Raw genomic sequence first — 24,242 nt, 5'->3', positions numbered from 1 at the left:
AATTCTCTCAAAGGTGAAATTATTAACCAACTTTTTGTTCCTAAAGCAGGTCTGCACTCACTGAATCCTGTGCTGCTCTGGTCTTCCACCTTTCCCGAGGTGTTCCCAGACTTGAATGGGAGCTGGGATGAAAGAATTCCATTTGGTGTCGTCAGTGAAATTCCAAGTTTAATATCAGAGACAAAAGCATGGTGAGACTCAAAACAAAGGAGCAGATTCCTTTTCCCCTAAATCTTTGTCTGAAGGTTTCAATCTAGTTTATAGGCAAATTTATAGTTTCTTATCAACCATAATAAAACACAGGCTGTGCTGATCCAGACTATTCCACAGGGAAAAGAATCAGGCCAGGAGTCACACGTGTGCAGGAAAACTTGTGGAAGGGGTAGAAAGGAGAGGAATTTCAGTGCAGAGATTTTTACCAATTATCTTGTTAACAGGAAAAGGTTTCTCCTGCCTTTTCCACCTGGAATTTGCTGTGGATTCAGCGATAAAATTTTGCTTTTCAGATGCAACAGATTTTATGTTCTTTCACTGTTTGCTCCCAATTCAAAGGGAATATATTCACAATTTTATGGGCCTATATGAGTAAAATTAATGGTACAGTTACTCTGAGAGTTGTTTTGACCTTTATTTAACAAGGTAACCTATTAATTGCTTAAAAACTCAGCAGCCACCACCTCTTCTGTCCTTTCTTACCAGGACCTGATTGTTTAAAAAGATGGATGGGAATTTGTTTTAGTCCTGTCCAGCACAGGGTGTTCTTTCTGGCAAATCAACCCCTTCCAGCATTCTCCAGAGAGAAATTCTCTGACATTAAGGAACAATTTCTTCTATTCATCATAAAATTTTCTATATTCATTATGAACACATCTAAGATCAAGCTGGGGGTAAACACAAGCCCATTCATTTTAAAAGGTTAGTCTTTCTATGTCTATTTTATAGATAATATATACACATTTATTATATTGCATATAAATGTCAAGTGTGACCTTTTTCTGCTGTGATCCACAGTTTAGTGGGGTTTGTATAAAAGCACAGCTGTCACATTTATTTTACATCCACATGGAGCTGAATTGCACACAGAATATCTCCAAAATCACTGCTTTAAGCAAGTTTGAGGCACATTTTTTAAAACACATTAATGGAAATATATTGGTGTAAACTTCCTGGTGGAAATAAAGTGAAGAGTGTAAGATTTATTGGTACATTATTTGCCAGGGAAAAAAAAAAAAAAATGGATGTGCCAGAGGGGCTCTGCAGCCCAGGAGGGCTTTTTTTCAACCCTTGCCCTTGATCCTCTTTGCAGCAGGGCTTGGGATGTTCCGAGGCTGAACATGGGAATGGAGCTGCAGGATCGTGGAATAACAGGAATATTCAGCTTAGAAAAAGACCCCCAAGACCACTGAGTCCAACCATTCCCCAGCACCGCCAAGGCCACCACTAACCCGTGTCCCCAAGTGCCACAAGCGCAGGGATTTGGATCCCTGCAGGGATGGGCTCTCTGCAGGATGGGTGTCCTGCACAGCCCGTGCCAGCGCTGGACAACGCCTTCCATGAGGAAATCTTCCCTAATATCCAGCTAAACCTCCCCTGGCACGACCAGCGAGGAAACCTCTCCTTCCTCTTCTCTTTGCCCGCTCAGTCGGGATCGTCCCCTCGCTTTCACGCTGTCACCATTAAAGCTTGTTGTGGCATGACACAGTTTTAGGGTCAGGGACGCGCTGTGACCCCCCCAGATTGTACAAAGTGGGCAACCTCCCACTCCTCCTTGTCGTGGCACGGGGGGGACAGAGACGGGAGACCCCCGAGGGGGGCGGGACACGGTTTGGTGACACAGGCGGAGCACTGGGGTGACAAACAGTGCCTGGCGGTGACATTGGCCAAGGGGGACAGACAGTGCCCAGGGGACAGTGCCCGGGGGTGGCGGGCGGTGTCCGGCAGGGACAGACAGTGCCCAGGGGACAGTTCCCGGGAGTGGCGGGCGGTGTCCGGCAGGGACAGACAGTGCCCAGGGGACAGTGCCCGGGGGTGGCGGGCGGTGTCCGGCAGGGACAGACAGTGTCCGGACAGGTCACCCGCCCCCAGGTGCCACCACCGCGGCCCGCCGGGGCCGCCCCCCCGCGCAGCTTTCGGCGGGCGCGGTGTCCGGGAGCCGCGGATCCACGCGGGCTGTGGTTGGCGCGCCCGCCCGCCCCCGGCCGGCCGACGGCGGCGCAAGCGCGGTGCGCGCATTCCATGATGGCGGCGCGGGCGGGCGGCGGGCGCTGAAGCGGCGGAGCCCGCGGGGCACACACGGTCAGTGCCGGGGGGAGCGCACGGGCCCCGACGGGGGCCGCTCCCCAAGCACCCCTTCCCCGGGCTCCGCTGCTCCCCGGGGCGGCGGAGAGCGGCGGTGCCCAGCCGGGGCGCGGTGGGCAGTGCCGGGAGCGGAGCCCCGCGGAGCGGAGGGCGGGAGGCGGCGCGGAGCCGGGCGGGGGCGGCTGGAGGGACAGGCGGGACCCCGGGGACGGGAAGGGTGTTCTGAGGCGGGGGACAGCCCGGGCCTCGGGGCAGCTTCGGGGTGGACGTGGCGCAAGGGGCAGGTGGGGGCAGGATCCAGGGAGATCCGATGTCCCGGGACGTGGGGTGGGATGGGGTGAGCGGGATGGGATGGGGTGCCTGGGGTGGGATGGGATGGGGTGGGGTGGGGTGCCCGGGGTGGGTTGGAGTGCCCGAGGCGCACGGGGTGCCCGGGGTGCGGGGCAGGCAGGGTTCACGGTGTCGGGGACGGACGGCCGGGATCAGTCCGGGTGCGCTGCCCTGTGCAGTGAGGGCATCCCCCCAGGAGACCCGGCGGGTTCGGGGACGCGGGTTCTGGGGAGCCGCTCCTGAAGGGACTCCCGCTGCTTGGGGGGGCCGGGCCGAGCGGGGGCTCCCGGCCGAGCCTGCCCGGATGGGGTTAATGCCAGCCCGCGCCGCGGGTCGCGCTTCCCCCAGCCCGTTCCCGCTCCGCTCCCCAGCGCTCAGACTCTCCGTCTCCTTTCCCTTAACTCTCCTTATCCTCCTGCTTCGTGGGGCAGGAGGGGCTGCGATGTGCAGTCGTCCCCCCCAGGTCCCCCCTGGCCGCCCCCCCGTGCTCCCTCCCCGGCAGCCGCTGCCTGCGAATGCCACGTAGCCTTGTAGTTGTTCCCCTTGGCTGCTCCGCAGCTCCGGTCCCAGACACCTCCCCCGCGTCCTCCTGGGCTCGGGGCAGGGGGAGGTCACTCCTGTCAGCCCCTGCCTGGCTGGTGACCATCTTTTGCCCTCCCCCTTCCCGCTGTGTCCCCCTCTCCGCCTTGGGGCAGCGGCAGTGGGGACCCCACTGGGGTCACTCTCTGCCCGCTCCTATTTATGCATCTCACAAAGGACTGGGGATTTCAGCAGCGGGTGCTTCCCTTCGGGGACAGTCCCCAGGGATTCTTTGCCCCCAGACTCAACAGCCCCTCTGCCACCTCCAATGTGGAAGTGTTTTGTGTGATAATCTCTGAAAACAGGGCAATAATGCAATGATGGCAGGTGTATTTGTTCCCTTCAGCAGCTCGCCCAGCTGGTTTCTGAGTCTCGTTTCTGTTCAAAACTTGGTTGGAATGATGGAAATTTTCTGTAATTGTGATTTCAGTTTCTGTCCGTTCTGCTGCTACTTTTGTCTTCTCTCTGTCCTGTGCTAGTTAAATTTTTTCACATTGGCAGCCCTTCCATTGGCAGCTTTCCCTGCTGCCCGTTTGGGAATATTGACACACAGATAAGTTCCCCAACAGCCCGCTGCATGTATGGCTGTGGCCTGTGATTCCTGATGTTTTCCTAATGTATTTATCTTTACAACACTCCGTTCAATAGGGGAACACTGTCTCAGTCACAGATGGAAAGACTGAGGCACCGAAATATTTATGGCCCAAGGTCGCACAGGAAGTATGTGGTGAGGCAGGGAATTGAATCTAGATTTCCTGAGCCTCAGATTAGCATTTGAACCAGGGAAGCATCCTCTCTGTGTTTTAAGCCAATAAATTGACCTTGGAGTTAAGATCCAGTGTAGAAGAAAGTACTTTGTGTTTGGTTCAGTATCTGTGTAAGTAAGCACAGCCCGAGTTGCTTCCCACACTCGCATTCCTTCCCTTGGTTTATGTAATTTGTGAAAGAGGATAAGGTGGTAAAATAGGAAAGATGTTGACTTTCTCAGGGCTCAGTGTGTGATCATGGGTGTTGAAAGGCAGCCAGCTATTACACTCTCCTCTCTCCGGGCTTTTTACCTTCCTGTTTCCAAATCTTGGAAAGTTTTGGAGTGCTGTTGTTGTCTGGGAATCTTTTGTTCTCAGCTGGGATCAAATAAATCTCATTTTCTAGAGAGCTGAACTAATTCACTGGATCCCAGATCTCTATTTGGGATCCTTCATGGGGATAAACCCATGTGGGGATAAGCCTGTGGATAAACAGGGCTGGGACTGATGGCTCACACGGCTCCTGGAGCAAGCTCTTACAAGTTATTCACTCAGCTGTAGCTCAGGATTGTTGCAGCAAGTTTTTGGAAAACTTGGCTTCAGCTGGAATGAAGCAGCACTTTGACAATGCAGTGGAATTATTTCAGCTCCTTGTGCACAAATGCCACCTTGCCCTGCTCTTCTCTTGGGACAGCTGATTTTTGGTGGTGATTTGGTCATTCATTTTTCTTCAGTGGTTTTGAGGAATTGGATGTTAGAATGGTTTAAAACAATAACTCCTGGTGGATTCACCTTGAGAGAGAATAAAGATAACTTTGTCTACACAAATCCATTTCCTGCCACAAGCCTTGATCACAAACTGCATCTCTCTTTGATGTTGCACTGACACCAAGTCTGGATAGAAATGTTCTGTATAACTCTTTTCATGACCTTTTGGTTGTCATTTTTGGAGGTTGGCATTGGCGTCCTGTTAACTGTGGGGCTTGTCCCACCCCTGGCAACAATTGTCATCTTTTATGGTTATTTTTAGGAGAGGTTTGGTGAGTCCTCAAAAAACAAATATTTCATATGGACTGTGCAGACAGGAGAAATTCCAGTATTCTGCTCCTGTTCTGCCTGGCCTTGGGTGAATTTCATGCAAATTAAAATTTATCTTTTAAGCTTGAAAGAGTAGCATTTTTATTTGGTGACTTGCTATTTCCACAATTGGGAAACTTGTCAAATTCAGAAGGAAATACGTGACTGGGAAGACATTCTTATAATATTGTTCATCAAAATCAGGAGCTGCTATGAAATATTGTAACAATTCTTTCCCTAGTTCCATATTTTCTTAATTTCCTGTCATGATTTCATTGAATCGGAGATGAATTTTAAAATTATCTCTGAAAGCAGATGAGAAAAACCTCAATATTAATAACCCTGCAACAGGCAAGAGGCTTGAGGGGAAAAAATTACATTTCTCACTTCTAATTTTGGTCTGTCTGAAAGCATCAGGTCTGAACTCTCAGTATCTAAACCTGGTGTTGCTCAAGGCTTTGGCCTCAAGGCTGGGGGATGTGGAAGCAGGAACCTGTGCATTTTTTCACCTGTTTTTAGCACATTGTCATGAAGCTTCCCAAGGTCAAGATGGTTGGTTTTCAGCTGTTATCTTTGCTGCAAGCCAGACCTTCACTGAAAAGTTTTGGATTCCTGAGTGAGGAGCACACACTGAACTCTTTATTGCATTCTTGAAGAGCTTATTGTAAAAGCAGCGATAATTTATTCTTTCAGTGGTGCTAACACAATCCTTTCTGTGTATTGACCAGCACAGACAGACCACTGGCTCCCAGCCCTTGGGCCCTTTCAATCCTAATGTAAATCTCCCCTTGTTCCCAGGATCTTGATTGATGTGGAAAATGCCTTCTTTTGCCCAGGATTCACTCTGAGGCCTGATGCTTTATATTCAATATTTTTCCAGTGTCTCATTTGAAGTTGCTCAGGAGGAACATTTGTTAGATTGTGACTTCTGAAACATCTTCAAGGGATGTCATCAGTGTGACTTGAAGACAGTATCACCTTTCTGGTGACAATGACAATGGATTGCTGTGTGGGAGCTCCTCCAGGCAGCCTGAGGAGCCACCTGGACTGAGATTTTTTTTTGGAGCATTCCAGTAAAACTGCAGAACACCCTGCACCTGCCTGGGCCTTATCTTTAGAGATTCAGCTGGAATTTCTCCATGGAAAGGGTGGCCAGGCACTGGAAGGGGCTGCCCAGGGAGGTTTGGAGTGCCCATCCCTGGAGGTGTCCAGGGAAGGACTGGAGGTGGCACTCAGTGCTCTGGGCTGGTGACAAGGTGGGGTTGGGCACAGGCTGGAATTTATGATCTTGGAGATCTTTTCCAACCTTAATAGTTCCCTGAAGAACAATATTGGGGATTGACTGATCCCTGCAAAAACTTCCTGTCTTTCGGGGCCAAAAGAAGGCTCAGTTTAGGAAGTGTTTTAGTGCTGGATGCAGCTTGAGAAAGGTGGTGATTTTTACATTATTAAATGCAACATCTGAAGTGGTTTAACGACTCCTGGAGCTGTTCATTTCCTTCTGCTGGAGCATCTTTAGTGGAGCAGTTTCTAGAATAAAGCTGTGCTGCCCTTTAACAGCAAACTGGGATTGTATTTCCAGCTTTATGTACAATTTATGTCTTTTTATGTCCCTTATCAGACAGGAAATGTGTGCATGGCAATTTAAATTTGGGTATGTTTGGAACCTGATTTTTCTGTCTTTATTGCCATGCAGAGGAGTAGAACAGGTATATAGTAGATAACTAAATAAATCCAGTTTTATCCAAAGAACTCCCCAGTGGAGTTACCACTGCCTGTCCCCTCCTGGCTCCTGCTCTCTCCATGGATCTCTTGTGTTCCCTGCAGCTTGTTTTTCTTCAGATTTCATGTTTGCCAAGGCACTAACATGAAAATGTGGGGTTTTTGCCTGCAGAAAGAAGCTTGAGGACAGCACACGTTGCTAACTCTGCAGCAGGCACTGGAACAGTCGCCAGGAGGAATTCCAAGTCAGGAGAGTGACTACGGTAATTACATAGAATTTAGGATTCTCCTGGATTTTATGATTTTTATTTTCTCAGTAAGTCTCTAAGTAACACTTTAAGTTGAAATGAATGTATTTGATAGACCTCTAAACTTAGGACTTTTTTTTTTATTCTGGAAGAAAGTTCTGGACAACTTCTTATCAAATGGAAAAAATGAATTAGGGAAGGAAGAACTGATTGAGTTCTTGAGGTCAGAAGAGTTTCAGGTTCCACAGGAGCATTATTGATTTTGTAGGGTGGCAGCCTTATCTCTATTTTCACATTTCTTACTCTTTCTTCTCCCTTCACCCACTTAGCTGGAAGTTTTCTCTTGGAGAGAATTGCATAATTGGCTTTGGATAAAGAAAGTAAATTCTGCTTTTAGCCAAATGCATTTCCTGTGTAGAGAACAGCTGGGGTGGGTGACAGCATTCTGGTAGTGCCTTGCTCAGATCCTTTGGTTTTAGTTTGAGATCATGGAACTGAGTTACTTTTCATGGAACTGGTCAGGTCAGGGAACTGATCTTCTGGAAAAGCACAAAGGAATCTGTCAAAACTGTGGGGAGGAGTGTTGGAAAGCAAAACATCAGCAGCAGATGGATTTCATACAAGAGATAAAGAAAGAAGTGATAATCATGCTGCATTCCCTGAATCTGTACAGGTGTTCTGGGAGGAAAAGCATTTAACCAGGTCAGTTCCAGGTTTATAAATTCAGATGAAGTCTTTCCATCTGCTCTTTCATGCCCTTTATTAAATAACTTCTGCATTAATATCTCTTCCATGGGAGTCAGTTACTTTCAGTTCTGCTGAGTGAGGTATTCAAGTGCCCACTGATGTCACTTGGGTTTGTCATCTCCAGTCAGGAGTGAAAGCAGTTTAATGTTTGCATGGGAGGAGTTTTATGCTCCTGAAGGACTTGCAAGATGTTCATGTTGGTTTTAAGCAGATCCTGCTTGAAAAAAAGCTTTAATCTGATCACCCAGGTGTGTATTTTTGTCCATTTCAGTGTGAGGTGTGAGAGTTATTTAGAGGAACCATTCAGATTTGGAAGATATTATGTAAACAGCCTTTTGGTGTATTGTAAATTGTCATTTTGCTTTTTAATGCCTGGATTTCTTAAAATATAAACTTGATAAAAACTTACATAAACTATCATCCTTAGGTTCTTCAAAACCAATAATTTCTACTTAGGCAGTTACATAAAAATGTGATTCAATCCCCAAACTTCCAGCAGGTTCATTGATTTGCAAATAAATACCCAAAGCTCAGGTACAGAAAGGAATGATTTCAGTGTGTTGCCAGCCATCAGCTGAGCTGTGGCAGTGATTCTGTGCTGGTCCTGGCCAGACTGAGGGAAGTGTTCCTGCTCCAGCCTCATGGGGATGATCTGACACTTGCATTTCTCCCTTGCATTTTCCACGAACTAAAAAAATGCACATGGTCTGATGCCACGAGACTGCTCAGCTGTGGTAATTGCAGTCGTTTATTGGTGTGTTTTAGCCCTGGGTTTAAGCATAACCTGTTCTAACCAGCCTAATTTAACCCAGTGCTCAGCTAAAGTGTTACAGCCCCAACCTCTGGTGTTGTGCAAGGAAAAGTCTTCAGTTGCTGTATCAAAATAATTCCTCCTTGCTCAGAGTTTGCTTAATCTGCTCCAATTTGAAGAAATCCTTTGCTTTTGCTGGGGTTTTCTGCTTGGTTTTGAAGTCCTGGTTTAAGAGGGTTGTTAAATGAGAGAGGCCTGTTTATGCTGCATCCAGCATTGGTGATTTGCAGATCGGAGCTGGTGGAAAATCAGCCTTTGCTTCCTTAGAGCCTGCAGAAACCTGGGAGCAAACTCCTGTTTATTCCACCTGTGAAATTCTGATTTTCCTCCTGTTTGTTGGATTAGACAGCAGCTGACTGCTCTGAGCTGTCTCATGGCAGGGAACCTCTCCTGGAAATGTCCTGGTTGCTGTTGGTTTTCATAACCTACATGATTGCCCTCCCTGATCGAGTTTAAAGTAAATAAATCGGTGAAGATGCAGAATGCAAGCATTTGGGAAAGAGCTTTTGGATCACCTGTGTCTCATACCAGCTGTGTGTGTGTCTGCCATCCCATAATGCTCCCAAATTCATGGAGGTATCACCCAGCTCTGGCACTAAAAAGGGCTCAGTTTTGGTGCTTTCCTGGCTCAATCCCAGGAGGTTTCATCCAGGTTTGGACACACATGGCACAGGACAAAGCAGAGCAGCCAAGCTCAGGGTGCACTTAAATTCCCTGCTTTTCCTAATCCTCACTGAAAGATTCTAAAAAAAGCTTTCAAAATCCTTTCATATTTATTCCTTGCCATCAGCTGGGTGTTCCTGGCTGGAGGGAGGGACTGGGATGAACAAGGTGCTGTGGAATGATGTGTTCCTGTTGGAGGGAACGTGTCTGCACACACAGCAGCCATTCCTTTGGGTTGCTTCCAGGCTTTCAAACAGAACTTTCCCCCTGCAATCTGGTAAATGGGCAGAACTTTTTTTTTATTTTCAAGGAAAAAAGTTACCATAAAATGCCTTCAATTTTACCTTCCACTTCAAGACAAATGTGTCCCGTGGAGATTAGCTGTGCTCAGTTGTGCAGATCCTTCTCCTGGATTTCAGAGCCTTGGGAAAGGGTGCAGCTCCTTGTAGGAACTTGCAGTTCCCAGCTGGCAAACCTTGGCACACTTGGAAATTCTTTGTTTCATCTGCCCAGCTCTGTGGTACTTCCAGGTGGGAATTCCAGCTGCCTTTTTGTTGACCATTTCAGGTCCAAGAGAGAATTCCAGGCACACACAAGGGCTTGTGCTCTGTCTTGTGCCTCTGGGGAGAAGTTTTTTGGATTTCTTTTCCATGGACTGTGGTGTCTGTTACTTCCATAGCTTCCAAGTGATATAGAGAACCATTTGGATATAGAATTTCCACACTATATGGTTAATGTGTAAATAAACTGGTTTGCTTCAAGGCCTAAAAAAACCAGAATAATGTTTTAAATTCACAGTTTTACACTTCGAAAATCATATTTAAAACAAGCCCATTGTTAAATTGCATTTAATAAAGGCTTTTTCATCTAAGCTTGAAAGTTTTTGCTTTGTGCAACATTAAGATGTTAAAATGAGCACCTTGGCTTATTCCAGAAAGTGTCACCTTCCTAACAGGTGGAAAGAAAGATAGTTTTATGTTTAATTTTTTTTCTCTCTTTTTTTTTTTTTTTTTTTTTTTTTGGTAACAACATTTTTGCAGTTTGAAAATTCCTAATCCCTTTATTTTTTAAGCTGAAATAAGAATGAAGCACCTTAATAGCTCAGTCCTTTGAGGTGCTCTGTTCTCTGAACATTTCTAGAAGCAGGAGTGGGATTAGGACAGGAACAGAAGCTTTCAGGGACTCCTGGATTTTGACTTATGGGACTGGTCACTTAGGAAGCCAAACACAAGTGCTCAGGATTCAACTCTGCTTTTCTGGCAATAACAGAAAAGCCTGAAAAGAACTAAAACAACAAAGGAAAATACTTATCTAAAAGTCATGTCATGTTTGCATTATAGCAACTGTTATTGCCAGCTTTACAGGCCTCCTAAATGAATAATTCTGAGGGCAGGCATGGCCTTAACGTGAGCATAATATTAAATAAGAACTCAAATCAAATTAATGCACTCTGGGCACTGACAGAGCTTTTCTGCCCAGAGCTCCCAGCTCTTCCCAGTGGAGTTTCTTTTGGGAAGAGCAGCAGGGAGTTGTGCAGCCCCTGGAAAAACGTGAGTGTAAGGCTGGAGGGTGGGCACTGGAATCCTGAGGGATGGAGTTTCAGGCTGGAAAACAATCCTGGAGTGCTGGGGGAGGCTGCAGGGGACAATTGTTTGATGGCTTTCCTGGCACGCTCCCCCAGGAACCCGATCCAGAGGGGTGAGCTGGGATGAAAATCGATCACATCCCTCGGGTTAGAGCTCCCGTGGCCTTGCTGGGTTGGATCTGCTGGTTCTGGGTGGATTTAGGGGTTTTGGTGTCTGGGAAATGAAAGCTTCCATCCCAATCTTAGTCCTCTTCCAGGGAGGATTTTAGGAGCATTGAGGTCTCACGGTGGCCTGAGAAATGAGTGTTAATAGTAAATTAAAAATCCTCCTGTAATTTGGTCAGTGCTGAACGCAAACGCTTGGAGCAGAGTGTGGGAGCCTTGTCCTGTGTGTGAGGAGATGGGCTGGAATTTTGGTGAGGTCAAATATGGGGTCTGTGACCCCATATTAAAGTGTTTTCCTATTGTATTAAAAATCTCTCTCCAGAAAGATCTCACACAGACTTTAAATGGGAGGAACACTGCAGACAGGCATGGATCAGCTTTATTCCATTGTCCAGAGAAGAAACCAAACAGATTTCATAAACAGTGAAAAATAAGTTTATAACCCCAGAAAGAAGCTGTCCTATAAAGGCTGGATTTTCATTACAGTAAGTGCTGGATTTAAGATGAGAAAGTTCCTATTCCAGGAAGCTTTCCTGGGGTCACAGACCTCACTGGGTCAAAGCCACCCTGGATCAGGCTCTGAATAGTCAAAATATTTGAGCCCATTTTTTGGGAAAGTCGTGAGGGACATTTTCAGGTGAGCTCTCAGTATTCAGAATATTTGAGCCCATTTCTTGGGTAAATCATGGGGAACATTTTCAGACAGGCTGTCTCAATATTCAGAATATTTGAGCCCATTTCTTGGGTAAATCATGGGGAACGTTTTCAGACAGGCTCTCTCAATATTCAGAATATTTGAGCCCATTTCTTGGGTAAATCATGAGGAACATTTTCAGGCTGAAGGCTGTGTTGCCCTCCTGGCTGGAAGCCAAAGTTCCCACAAGATGCTGTGGCCTAATTCCCTTGGGGGCCGTTAGAAATGATTTCCAGGATTTTAATCAAAACATGGATTTAGTGGGGAACAGATGACTTATGGAGCAGGGGTGGTCCCTGCAGAGCTCAGGTTGTAACTGAGCTTCTGTTAAATCTCTCCTTGCCTTAATCTTGCTCAAAGTAAAGCCAGTCCATCCAGCAGGTCTCACGTGTGGTCCTGGGGCACAAACTATTTTAGGAGTGGGATGGTACCTTCAACACCTTGTTAATGCTGTTTATTGGAAAAATCTGGGTGGGAGAGGGCAGCTTGGGTCTTATATCCCCAGTTTTTTTCTGCTTTAGAACTGTGTGGGGTGTATCTGGGGTTTTTAGGAGCCATAATTAAGGTTGGATCTTTTTGACAAGGTTATTCCTTAGCCTGAGGTTGGGGATGGCTTTGGGATGGCTCTGTGGTTGTTCTTTTTTAACAGCCTTTGGAGATGAATGATGGAAAATTGAACTGACAGAGTGGAGTGTAAAACACTCACAGCTTCAGTTTGCAGGAGATCTGAATTCTAAGGCATGGCAGTAACAAATAATATTCTTTATCAGAGAGCATGGGATTTCCCCCTGCTCAGAGAAAATACATTTATTGTACTTCTATATATTATAGAATATTTGTGATACTAATTAGTAATTCTGTCAGTATAAAAAGGTGTAAGTAAAGCTTTAACTGTTTATACAATATTGCTTTTAGTAAAGAGCAGTATTAGAGTAGTTTACTTCCTGCAATAAATGAAAATTTAGGATCGGGCTGGCAGGTTGAATAAAGCACTGAACCTGGAAATCAGGAAGTCCCTGCTGAATTTCAGGCTCTCCTTCCTGGAGACATTGTTCTTTCTAACTCAGGCATGCTGTATTTAAAAAAAAAAAAAAATGAAGTCTCCATTTAAGTAATAAGCTCCTTGGAATAGGAACTTTCTCATCTTAAAGCCAGCACTTACTGTAATGAAAATCCAGCCTTTATAGGACAGCTTCTCTCTGGGGTTATAAACTTTATTTTTCACTGTTTATGTAATCTGTTTGGTTTCTTCTCTGGACAGTGGAATAAAGCTGATCCATGCCTGTCTGCAGTGTTCCTCCCATTTAAAGTCTGTGTGAGATCTTTCTGGAGAGAGATTTTTAATATAATATTTTAATTTGAGATTTTTAATATAACATTATTTACTATTTAATATAATTTAATATAATATTTAATATATACTAATATATTATTAAACAATTTATTTTAATATAATTTAATATAATATTATTTTATATATAACAATATATTATATTAATATAATTTTTAATATAATGCTTTAATTTGAGATAACAGGAGCTTTGAAACTCACGAAATCTGTAATACTGCAACACATTTGCACAATAGATAACATGACTAAAAAATACAATCCAATGAATTTTTTTTTTTTCAGTTTATTAAATTTTTCTTATTTCTTTTATATTACCATTAAGAAATACACAACCTTTTTGTGCTGGCATGTCTGCAGTAAATACTGGCAAATTCATTGTCAGTGCCTAAAGAGAAACATGTCTGTAAATTGTAGGTTGTAAATAAGTGGTGACTGCTCCAAAAACCCTTGATAAAACAGGAGTGGATGTGTTTATCCAAGAAGATTCTTCTGGCCAGAGCATTTCTTCCAGATATTGCTGTGACAATTTTGAAGTTGTTTCTCCTGTGTCATGGAAGTGGAAGTGGCAGAGCTGCCGTGGTGCCTCATCCTGAGCTGCGCGTTGGAAATGGCTGAAGGAGGCTCAGGAATGCTCAGAGTTCTTCCCAGGAGTTTACAAAACATTTATGGAGTCATTATGGTTGGAAAAGACCTCTAAGATGCCCAACTCCAACCATTTGTCAGTAACTGCCCCCGTGCCCTGGAATTTCTCATTGTTCCACTTGGGATCCAAACCATCGGAGACAGTTGGGTTGGAGACAAGGGCATGGGTTGGACTCAATGATCTTCAAGTCACTCCATGAATTCTGTGAATTTTAGCATTTCCAACAGTCTGGTGTGAATCCCTGATGTTTTCCAGACTTGGGGCAGGATGATCCCGTATCAGCCAGCCCTCAGGAGCTCGCAGGGAGCTGCTGAGCAGTTTTCCATGGAATGTGAGCTGGGATCAATGAGCACCGAGCGCTCCTCGGGGGCTGGCCTGGCTCCAGCGGCTGTGCCGGCTGGAATCGGGCTGGAGCAAGGGCAGGCCAGTGCTGGAGCCTTGCAGAGCTCAGCTAGAATTTGGGCTGGACCAAAAGGAGGCTGATGCTGGAGCCTTGCAGAGCTCAGCTGGAATTTGGGCTGGAGTGGAAGGAGGCTGATGCTGGAGCCTTGCAAAGCTCAGCTGGAATTTGGGCTGGAGTGGAGGGAGGCTGATGTTGGAGCCTTGCAGAGCTCAGCTGGAATTTGGGCTGCAGTGGAGGGAGGCTGATGCTGGAGCCTTGCAGAGCTCAGCTGGAATTTGGGCTGGACCAAAAGGAGGCTGATGCTGGAGCCTTGCAGAGCTCAGCTGGAATTTGGGCTGGAGTGGAGGGAGGCTGATGCTGGAGCCTTGCAGAGCTCAGCTGGAATTTGGGCTGGAGTGGAAGGAGGCTGATGCTGGAGCCTTGCAGAGCTCAGCTGGAATTTGGGCTGGACCAAAAGGAGGCTGATGCTGGAGCCTTGCAGAGCTCAGCTGGAATTTGGGCTGGAGTGGAGGGAGGCTGATGCTGGAGCCTTGCAGAGCTCAGCTGGAATTTGGGCTGGAGTGGAAGGAGGCTGATGCTGGAGCCTTGCAGAGCTTGGGTTTTTGCTGCAGCAGGAAGTGAGGTCAGGCCCAGCGCTGTGGATGGGAATTGTTTGCTGGAAGGGCAGTCCTGGAGTTTTTCTGTTTTTTTTAGGAGCTTTTGCAGGAGTGTCCCTAGAAAATGCTACCTTCTTTTGAATATGAGAACAGGAACATCTTACATGATATTGTTGAATTAGTCCAGAACATATTTCAGGGTCTGTTTTTATAATTTGGATTGGGTTTATTTAGTTTAAAATATGTTCTGTTGTGAAAAATTGCTGTATTTCAGATTTTTAGATGTTGAATAATCTTTGAAAAAAAAAGCTCAAGCTATTTAACTTAGAAATGTGTTACCCACTGTCACTTCTTCCAGCTTCAAGTTTGTTGCTCAGATGATTAATGCAAATTTTTTTTTTTTTTCTGTCTCTGTGGGCTGAATTCAGCTCAGCCCAGGTTTGGGAATGACCTTTAGCTGATGTGTAATAGAAACCACTGCAAAAAAATTAATCAGGCCAGAAGTGCCCTTGCAAAATGTAACCTTTCTAAAATTTAATCTCTGTAATTCCATACTGAGTCAAAAATCTTCAGGACAGGGTGACAAAGCTGTAGAGACTCCTCTACAAGTTCTGCTATTGATTCATATTTAATGAGTCACTAAATTCCAGTTTATTCCTATAAATTACAAAATTTGCCTGGTCTTTAATGCTTCCAGATGGGATTTTTCTTGCTTATTTTTAGTCTAGAATGTAAGATTTAGTGTATTAGCTCATCTTTAATGTCAGTGCAGCCCGTGAATTCCCAGGACTGTACTTTTTTTCCTTGGTTTCTTTTTTTTTTCCCTGACCACTTGAATAGTTCCTGGGGATGATAAATCCCTCAGTGCCAAGAACAGACCACAGCAAAAGCAGTTTGAGCTGCTCTTCCTGAGATTTGCTGGAATAAAGTGGCTTTAGGGACCAAGCAGCTCTTTGATGCAGTTCTCCCTGTGGGTGGGTCCATGAACAACCCCCTCAGCTGCATTTGCCTCTCCAACCTGACTTGGTTTGGGGGAAATCCAAGGGTTTAGAGGAAGCCTGGAACCCACTGACAGACTTTTAGGGATGATGTGAAACTTGGGAACTTGGGAGTGTTGGTGGAGGAGAGGCTGGGCCTGCCCTGGCCCCCTGAACCTCCTGATTCCAGGGCTCATTCCCAGCATGGGCAGGAGGAGCAGGGGAATTCTGCCCTGCCCAGGTGAGCCCCACCTGCAGAGCTGCCTCCAGCCCTGGGCTCCCAGCACAGGAAGGACCTGGAGCTGCTGCAGAGAGTCCAGAGGAGACCATGGAGCTGCTCCCAGGGCTGGAGCCCCTCTGGAGCCAGGCTGGGAGAGCTGGGGGTGCTCACCTGGAGAGGAGAAGGTTCCAGGGTGACCCCAGAGCCCCTTCCAGGGCCTGAAGGGGCTCCAGGAGAGCTGGAGAGGGACTGGGGACAAGGAGTGACAGGACACAGGGAATGGCTTCCCACTGCTGGGGGGTGGGGTTAGATGGGATATGGGGAAGGAATTCCTGGCTGTGAGGTTGGGCAGGCCCTGGCACAGGTGCCCAGAGAAGCTGTGGCTGCCCCTGGATCCCTGGAAGTGTCCAAGGCCAGCTTGGACAGGGCTTGGTGCACCCTGGGGCAGTGGAAGTTGTCCCTGCCCGTGGCAGGGGTGGCACTGGATGGGCTTTAAGGTTCCTTGTAACCCAAACCATGCTGGATTCCCTCTTGCCTGAGTGTGGGAGTGAGGATGGAGGCAGACCTGGGATCCTGCAGTCTCCTCTCTGTCCCTGTGCTGGTTGTCCTCCACCTTTCCCTCGGGAGCAGCCTTGCCCTGCAGGGAGAGCAGGACTGCATTCCCTGCTCCAGGCCAGCCGTGGGAGGGTGTTGGGAAATGGCTTTTCAAGATAGAGCTCTGTCTTTGTTTTGTTTTGCAGGAAATTGTGCTGAGTATGTAATAACTTTTCAGGAATTCTCTTTTTATTTACCTGAATACCACCTACTTCCTCGAGTGAAATGGAGATTTTGGGGAGGTGAATCCACGGATTTATTTCCCTGGAAATGTTTTACCTGTTGAAATGAGGAGGGGTTGAGTCCCACATTCATTGACTGTGTTCTCTGGGAGGGCAGGGTGGTTTTGCTGCTCTTATCAGTGTTTTCAAGGAATGAAGCAGTGCTCAATACCCAAAATAACTTTTTTCCAATTTGTCAGGATGTCCCTCTTTGTCCTCAGTGTTCTGCTACTTGCAGCCACCCCAGCCCAGCTGCACAGGGAAATATCAACGTTCTGAGCCAGGTGAAACTGCCCCAAAACCTCTTTAGATGGTTTTGTTCCTGTCAATACTTCTGTTTTCCCTGACCATATGGTCATTGCTACTAAGACACAAAATTGGCTGGTTTTTGAGTTTATCATTAACAGTTTAAAACCAATTATTTCCTGATACTCCAAATATTAAATTCTTCCTCAGAGAAATGAAGATACAGCACTAAGCAAGCAGAAAGTGTGTGGAGGTATCCATGTAAATTAAATCCTCTCTGTGTCATTAGGCAAGAGATGAAGGGTTCTAAAAACCACAGGGATGTTGGGGCTCTGCTCTATAATTTATCCTAAAGAGAGAATTAAATTCAACCAAGGCAGGGGAGGAGCAGAGAAACTCTGAACCTTTATTTAAAGTTGCAGAGGATGAGCACAGAAACTCTGAACCTTTATTTGAAATTGCAGAGGATGAGCACAGAAACTCTGAACCTGTATTTGAAATTGCAGAGGATGAGCACAGAAACTCTGAACCTTTATTTAAAGTTGCAGGTGCCTTTGGGTCCTGTTTCAGAACACGATTTTCTGCAGCTGCTTATTTGGGGTAGCTGAATTTCAATGCAGAAGGAGTTGCCCTCTGGTAAAGGGTTTTCCCCTTTATTTTAAGTACTAATTTCTGTTGTCTTTGAGATTCAAGAAATTCATATGCATATATAAAATAAAGAATTTTCATTTTACCTGTGTACAGTGAATTCCTATAATGGCTCTTAAGGCTTAGAACCAACCTCAAAAAATGGGAGAGGTGTAGAGGAAGAAATCTTTGCCTGAATTTTACTGTTCCAGGCAGGGGTTTTTAAGTGGAATAGTTAAAATTTACATCTTGGCAGAGGCAGTTCCAAACCTGACAAAAAGGAGATTATTTTATTCAGGAAATAAATACCATGCTCAGGCAGTTCAGTGTATTTATGAAGTGTATTTAGGCCAAACCTAATGCAGATTTGATCTTTGAGGTCCTGTCCAGCCCTTGCACCTTGCAGTGATGTTTGGCTTCTTAAAGCTGTTACTGGAGCAGCCCTGGAAAAGAATTTCCTTGGGAAAGGAGCTGGGTTTTGGGAAGTCTTGAGGAGTTTGTTGTGCTGCATTTTGTGGCTGTGTGATTGCATCTCTGATTTTGAGATGCTTTTGCAAAGGAGGAATGGGTGTTTTATCAGTGGATTCCACCAGTTCCTTTGCCTTGTCTTGATAACACAGGAAAAACCTTTGTAATCTCAGCTTTCTTAAAGATCCTTCTGTACAAAATCAGTTAAAACCAGAAGAAATTATGTTAATTATATTACATTTCTCCTACTGTTGCTAATCTGCTGGAAATGCAGTCCCACAGGTACAGAATTAATCAGTTTTTGTCTTTTTTCTTCCCCAAAAATTGCCCTTTCCTTGCTGCCTGTGGAGAACTAAAAAAAGATTTGACACTTTGAAGTAGCCTGACTCGGTTCATGCACAGATTTAGGGGGGTGTTTTGTGGTTTGCTTTTTATTTTTAAGGAATTGGACCCTCCTAACCACATTTTGCCTTCTGGTTTATGGGAGGTAATGGGAAAGGAGCAGGAAGTGTCAGCATTTCCTGTATCCTGTTATCTTGTGCTTTTTATGGATGCAGGATTAACTATACACTGAAAATTCCCTACCATTGGGAGCTTGTAGCTTGATTTGCTCTAATTACTATAATTAATTTGTATCATGTGTATTTTGACTTGCTGTAATTACAGATTATTCCCTGGAAGCTCACAACTCTGCACCATTTTTCCATTCACATTTCCCCATGGTTCTCAGTCAATAATTTTGGGACAAAGCAGGATTTTGTGTTGTCTTAAGCTTTGTTTTCACCCTGGCAGATTTTGTATTGGAGAAATGGTATGGTTTGGGTTTTTTTGGTCATCACTGAAATGTAAATTGGTATGTGCATTATTGGGGTCTGGAGTAGAAGCAATTTAGGAATTTGAAGTGCAAATTTAGGAATAAATTGCTGTAGAAATGTAAATTTCTCTACTGTGTAGTTGCTGCACTGAGGTACCAATTCCAGCACTCGTGACTGAACATTCCTGATAATTAAAGGGGAGAATTCTGGAAAAAGGACATTTATTGCTTACATGAAAGGAGTTAAAAGTGAAAAACAGGATAATATTGGACTGTTTGTGTGCACTTGGAATATTCTGAGTTGACAGAGCCGAGTTTGTCAAACAAACAGGGAACGATTTAAGGAAGGGAGAGCTGGATCTGACCTCATCCCTGTTTTTTCTTGGAGCAGGTGGTTGAGGTGAGCAGGTGTCCATGAGTGATCCCAAGAAATGATGGCTGAGCAGCCGCCCCCCCTGGAAGCCACACCTCTGCTGAATGAAGTGCCACTTCTACCTCACATGGTCAACGGGGACAGCATCCAGCAGGCAAGTGAGCCCTGAACTGGGAGCACTGGGAGCAGCTGGGATGGTGGCTCCACAAAAACCAGGCAGCTCTGCCACTGGTCTGAGAGCTGGGGAATGATGAGGTTGTGAGCACTGACATCAGGAGTTAAACAGAAGTGCAAATGGAGAGAGGAAAAAAATCATTGAGCTCCCAGCCAGAGCACAGGTGTGAAAAAAGGGCTTTAAAATGGAGCTGCAAACTCAAAAAAAATCAAAGGAAAAATTTGGGGGTTAATAAAGGTTTTTTTGAAGCTCTTGTGAAGTGATGAATAAAGATTAGCAAGGGATTGCAGAGGAAATCTATTACAGGAAAATGAAAGGAAAGACCTTGGCTTCCTGGTTTTAAGTGTCTTCATTAATAATTACAGTGCAGTGGTGAAACCTGAGTGTGTTTAGTTGAAACTTTAGAGCTTTATTGGACACAACCCTTCAGAAGTCCCTGGTAGGATTAAAAATACAGGTAAAAAGTGGCAGCAGAACAAATTTGAAGCTCAAGTCTGTGTAAATTGTCAGTAAATGTGAATTTAGTGTTCAGAAGAAAGAGCTGAATGCTTTGTACTACAAATACTGGGAGCTTTTCCCATCCTTTGAGGTCTGGTAGTCCATAAATGCTGAAAGTTTACATGAGATCTCCTTTAATTTGTCATTGTTGCAGGTTAGAAGGAGAAATCAGTGTTGTTTCAGTTGTATACTTAGAAAAATGGGCTTTTTAAAATAAAAAGTCCTTTTCCCTTTCTGCCTCAGACCCTGGAGGTGGAAGTACAATGAGTATGTCTGGAAATGAGCAAAGTCTCCAAAGTATTTCTGTAGTTCTGGCAGTAGAAGGTGAAATTTCAGCCCTGCCCAGCTGGGAGGTGGCTCAGGTGGTTCAGGTTTCACGAGGAAAGGAGATCATGTAGATTTAGTTGGCCCCTGTCCCCAGAGCTCTGTGTGGGGGACATGGAGGTGACAGTCACTGACGTTTTTAGGACCTAGAGGAGATTTTGCAATCGGGTGAGATTAAAAAAAAAATTAAAAAATAGAGTTGTATTGTGGAGATGCATTTGAAATTTAAATAGAATCTTTCAAAGAGAGTCTTGACTTAGAATCTTTATTAATGCAGAGGATTTTTAATTATTTCTCAGCCAGTGCTGTGGAGGACAGTGCTAATACTTAATTATTGTAGAGAGATTTGTTTCCAGAAACCAAACCTGTGTGTTTGGCCAGTGAATCCATTAGCTCCATTTCAATTAAAGCAAAAGTTGGAAGTTTTTTGGAAGGGTTTCTGGATCCAAAAAAATGTGTGACTAGGGCTAAAAGCAGAGCTGTGGCTGAGCAGCTTTGGCTGTGCTGGTGCCACCAGCCCTGCAGAGGCGCTCAGGACACCGGGAGGGGTTGGCAGCTCCTGGGCTCTGCACTGCCCGTGTCTCACCTGGCTCAGATCCACCCCTCAGCCCAGCTCCAGCTTCCTGGAAGTGTTCCTTGTTGGAAGGTGCCTGGGACTGCATTTGCTTCATTAATTCCAGTGAGTCACTGCTCTGAGACATGGCCTGTGCATTCCTGGGATTCCAGGCTCCCACTGCTGAGCCCTGGGATTGCAGCACTGTCGGGATCCTTCCCTGCTTCTCCTGAGCTGCTGCTGAGAGCTGGAGTTCCTGGAAGCCTGTGCTGAAGATGTGCCACTCTCAGAGGCTCTGAATCTCTCAAACAATCCCTTTCTTGCTGAGTTTTGCCCTCAAAGATGAGCCTTTTCCTGAGGTCAATCCCTGCCTGTGGAATCCTGGATCCACAGCAAAGCTTTTTCCTGTTTCTTGTGCTCTGGCAAATCCCCAGCCCATTATTGTCGGTTTTCTTTAAACAATCAACACCACTTCTCTCCCTTTACTCCAAGGAATTTATTAGCATTGAGGTCATGCATTAACTTGCATTCTGAAGTGACAAATCTGCATAAATTTCATTATTAATGCAAATTATGCCACGTTTAAAGGTATTCTCTGCCATCTCTCCTCCTGGAACCATAATAAATATTACTGAGTGCTTAAATGGCCTTTTCAGGGATTTTGGTGGCTTACTGATATCCAGAAACAAATCATCCACCCAAAGTAAATTCTCCAGTACATGGAGCATCAATTCTCCTCTACAAGGGAAATTATGAAAAATAAAATCAAAGATTAACACACCAATATGCAGAAGGTGCAAAACCAATGTTAAATAGCATTTATCATTTATCTTTGGAGTCTGTAGGGATGAGAGCAGTGAAACTGGTGCCTGGGGAGTTCAGGGAGCTCCAGCACAGGAAAAACTAATTCATTAATGTCATGTGTAGCTCATCTTACCAGGAATTAAATGACCAGGTGATTTCTTCAGGTCTCACCTACCTGCTGCAAATGTCACTCCATGAATAGTGCAAAAACACTTTATAAAAATTGAATTGAAGAAAATTATACTGATTTTCACAGCTGCTTTAACAAATACATTTTCTTTCCATTTTTACATCAGTGCCAGCTGTCACCAGGGTGGAATTTTAATTGTGTACCTGCAGTTCTTACCTGGCCAAACCCCCTTTTATTAAAGGATTAGCTGTGGAATATCATAGATGTTACAATAAAGTGCAGCTGCCAAAATTCCCCTGAGGCTGGGGCAGGATGAGGGGATGGTTTGGGATCCCAGCACTGCCTGAGGAGTGATCCTGGCCCAGCTCCATGTGGATTTGTGTGCAGGAGGACGTGGGGGACCTGCAGGGTGTCACTGGGGCCTGGATTCCTTCCACAGGGAAAACACACCTGGGCTCACAGGAGCTGCAGGGCAGAGGTGCTGGGAAAAGCCTGGATTGCAGTGATTGCCTCAGTAAAAGCAGAAAAATCAGTGTAAAACATGAAATTAAAAGCATGTTTCATGTATATCGAGTGAGGCACTTCTGGGAGTAACCAGGGGAAAAATACAAGGATTTTATGTCAAAGTAGGAAGAAATATTTTCATTTTACCCATCATTCTACCCATTTTCCTGTTTTACTCCAAGGTTGCCAAAGCTCTGTTGTTGTTTGTCTCTAAAGAGAGGGGGTTTTCCCTAAAACTTAAAACTTCCCTAAAATTTAAAAAGCCCCCAACCCCTCTTGTGTGCTTTGTTTCCTGCAGGTGATTCTTGTCCAGGTAAACCCAGGTGAAACATTTACAATTACAACTGAAGATGGACACATTCAGTGCATTCAAGGTAAAGGGAGGCTCAGGTCCTGAATCCAAATATTTTGGTTCTAGGGTTATTCCACTGGGGTTTTTTTCTGTGATGTCAGATGTGTTTTCTGCACTGGAATAAATCAGATTTTTCAGTTTGTGTCCAAGCACAAATGAGGCAGCATTGGGAATCTGCCAGGATTCCCTGAATCCTGCAGATTCTCATTCCCAATAAATGGGTTTGCAGTGATCCTTGACTAAGTGTCTTCCCAGGATCTTAACACATGATTTCTGTGGCATTTAATGCACAATAAATTAAAGAACTTTAACAGGCACTGGGATCTCCCTGTGCTGTGAGGTGGGGGAGTCATTGCTCCACTCTGTGCCTGCAAATTCCTTTTTACCTTCTGAGTGAGTGACAGAAAACCCTAGTCAGGGCAAAATATCTCCTGTAAGTCAAGTTGAATTTAGCAGTATTTCCATTTCTGGAGTATTTGTCACCATTTTACATGACATTATATAAAATGTGTCCATTCTGCTTTCATCAAACCCCCTACAGGAATACTTCCCTTGTGCTTAATATAAAAAATAATGGATTCAAAATTAATTTTTAAATTCCTACATCAGTTTTACCCCAATACCTGTGTTTAACTTCAGTACTACAGACCTTTAGCTGTCACAAATTAAGAGCTAAAATTATTTATCCAGATTTTTGTGCAATTAAAAAGACACCGTTGGCCAAAGCGTGGTGGGTGGGATAAAGCCAATAATCAAACAGAGAATGGGTGCAATCCCTGATGTTTCAGGCTCCAGGGTGAGCTCCCACCTTTGGAAAAAGGTGTCTCCAGATGGGAAAAGCCTTGGTTGTTAAAAAGTGGCCCCTTGTCCCTGCCAGGTCCAGCACATGTCCCTATGATGTCACCAAACGGTTCCATGCCGCCGATTTTTGTGCCTCCCGGTTACGTATCTCAGGTACATTTATTTATTTATTTCTCCTTCTCCTGCTCTGTGGTTTTGGGGGAAATTTTAATTATATTATTTATTGGTAATTTTAGCTGTGAAAAAACCTATTTTTTCCATTGAACTGACCAACTGTTTCACTTTATTGTGGGTTCTGTCCCTTCTGTTACTGAGTAATGTCTGATCCAGGTTCCAGGAATTTTTTAATCCTGCTCCCAGCAGTTAAAGACACTTTTAGTAACAAGGACAGCTCTGAACTGACTGTCTGAGCTCCATGAACAGGATCCACGTGTTTATTTTTCGTCAGTCCTGTTTGCAGGGTGAAGCTGGGTCACGTGAACAGTCCCAACTGGCTGCAGGTTTTCTATTTAATACAAAGATTTATCCAAATTTTCAGTGCCCCTTTCTTTACCAGCCCTGAGATTCCAGCAAAGCAGCACTGCTGGAGCAGAGTGTGGTGGTGATGCAAACACTGATTCCAGTGATGTGTTTGAGAAATGAGCAGGGCTCTCCCAGCTTTGCTTTTCCACTCCCATGGATTTTCCACTCCTGGGTGTTGTTCAGGTCAGACCTGCATGTTGTTACCAGAGATACTCCCAGTTTGATTTATTTCTAAATTAATGTGCTTTAAAAGGAAATAATTAAAACCAAATGTGGAAACAGAGCTCTTGTTGTAGTAATATTGGAAATCAGGAGTGTTCTGAGTAGGTTTGAAACCTGTAACTGTGAGTTCTTGGCTTCTCCAGGCAGTTTCTTTTGCAC

The 24,242-nt window shown here is 45.0% G+C and overlaps 1 protein-coding gene across 1 annotated transcript in view; it reads left to right on the top strand.

Moving 5' to 3' along the window:
• The first annotated feature begins 2,251 nt into the window (after positions 1-2,251).
• LOC128814458 (fibronectin type-III domain-containing protein 3a-like) overlaps positions 2,252-24,242 on the top strand; it is a 39,749-nt gene continuing 17,758 nt past the window's right edge. Inside the window, exons 1-5 of the mRNA XM_053990310.1 lie at positions 2,252-2,295; positions 6,925-7,015; positions 19,217-19,352; positions 22,485-22,560; positions 23,416-23,492. Coding sequence (XP_053846285.1) covers positions 19,257-19,352; positions 22,485-22,560; positions 23,416-23,492 — 249 coding nt within the window. The 5' untranslated portion in view covers positions 2,252-2,295; positions 6,925-7,015; positions 19,217-19,256. The remainder of the gene's footprint in view (positions 2,296-6,924; positions 7,016-19,216; positions 19,353-22,484; positions 22,561-23,415; positions 23,493-24,242) is intronic.

Source organism: Vidua macroura, chromosome 14, assembly GCF_024509145.1.
Source record: "Vidua macroura isolate BioBank_ID:100142 chromosome 14, ASM2450914v1, whole genome shotgun sequence".
In the NCBI taxonomy this organism is placed as follows: domain Eukaryota; kingdom Metazoa; phylum Chordata; class Aves; order Passeriformes; family Viduidae; genus Vidua; species Vidua macroura.
Note: the sequence above shows the minus strand (reverse complement) of the source record. Positions and strands in the feature narration are given on the sequence as shown.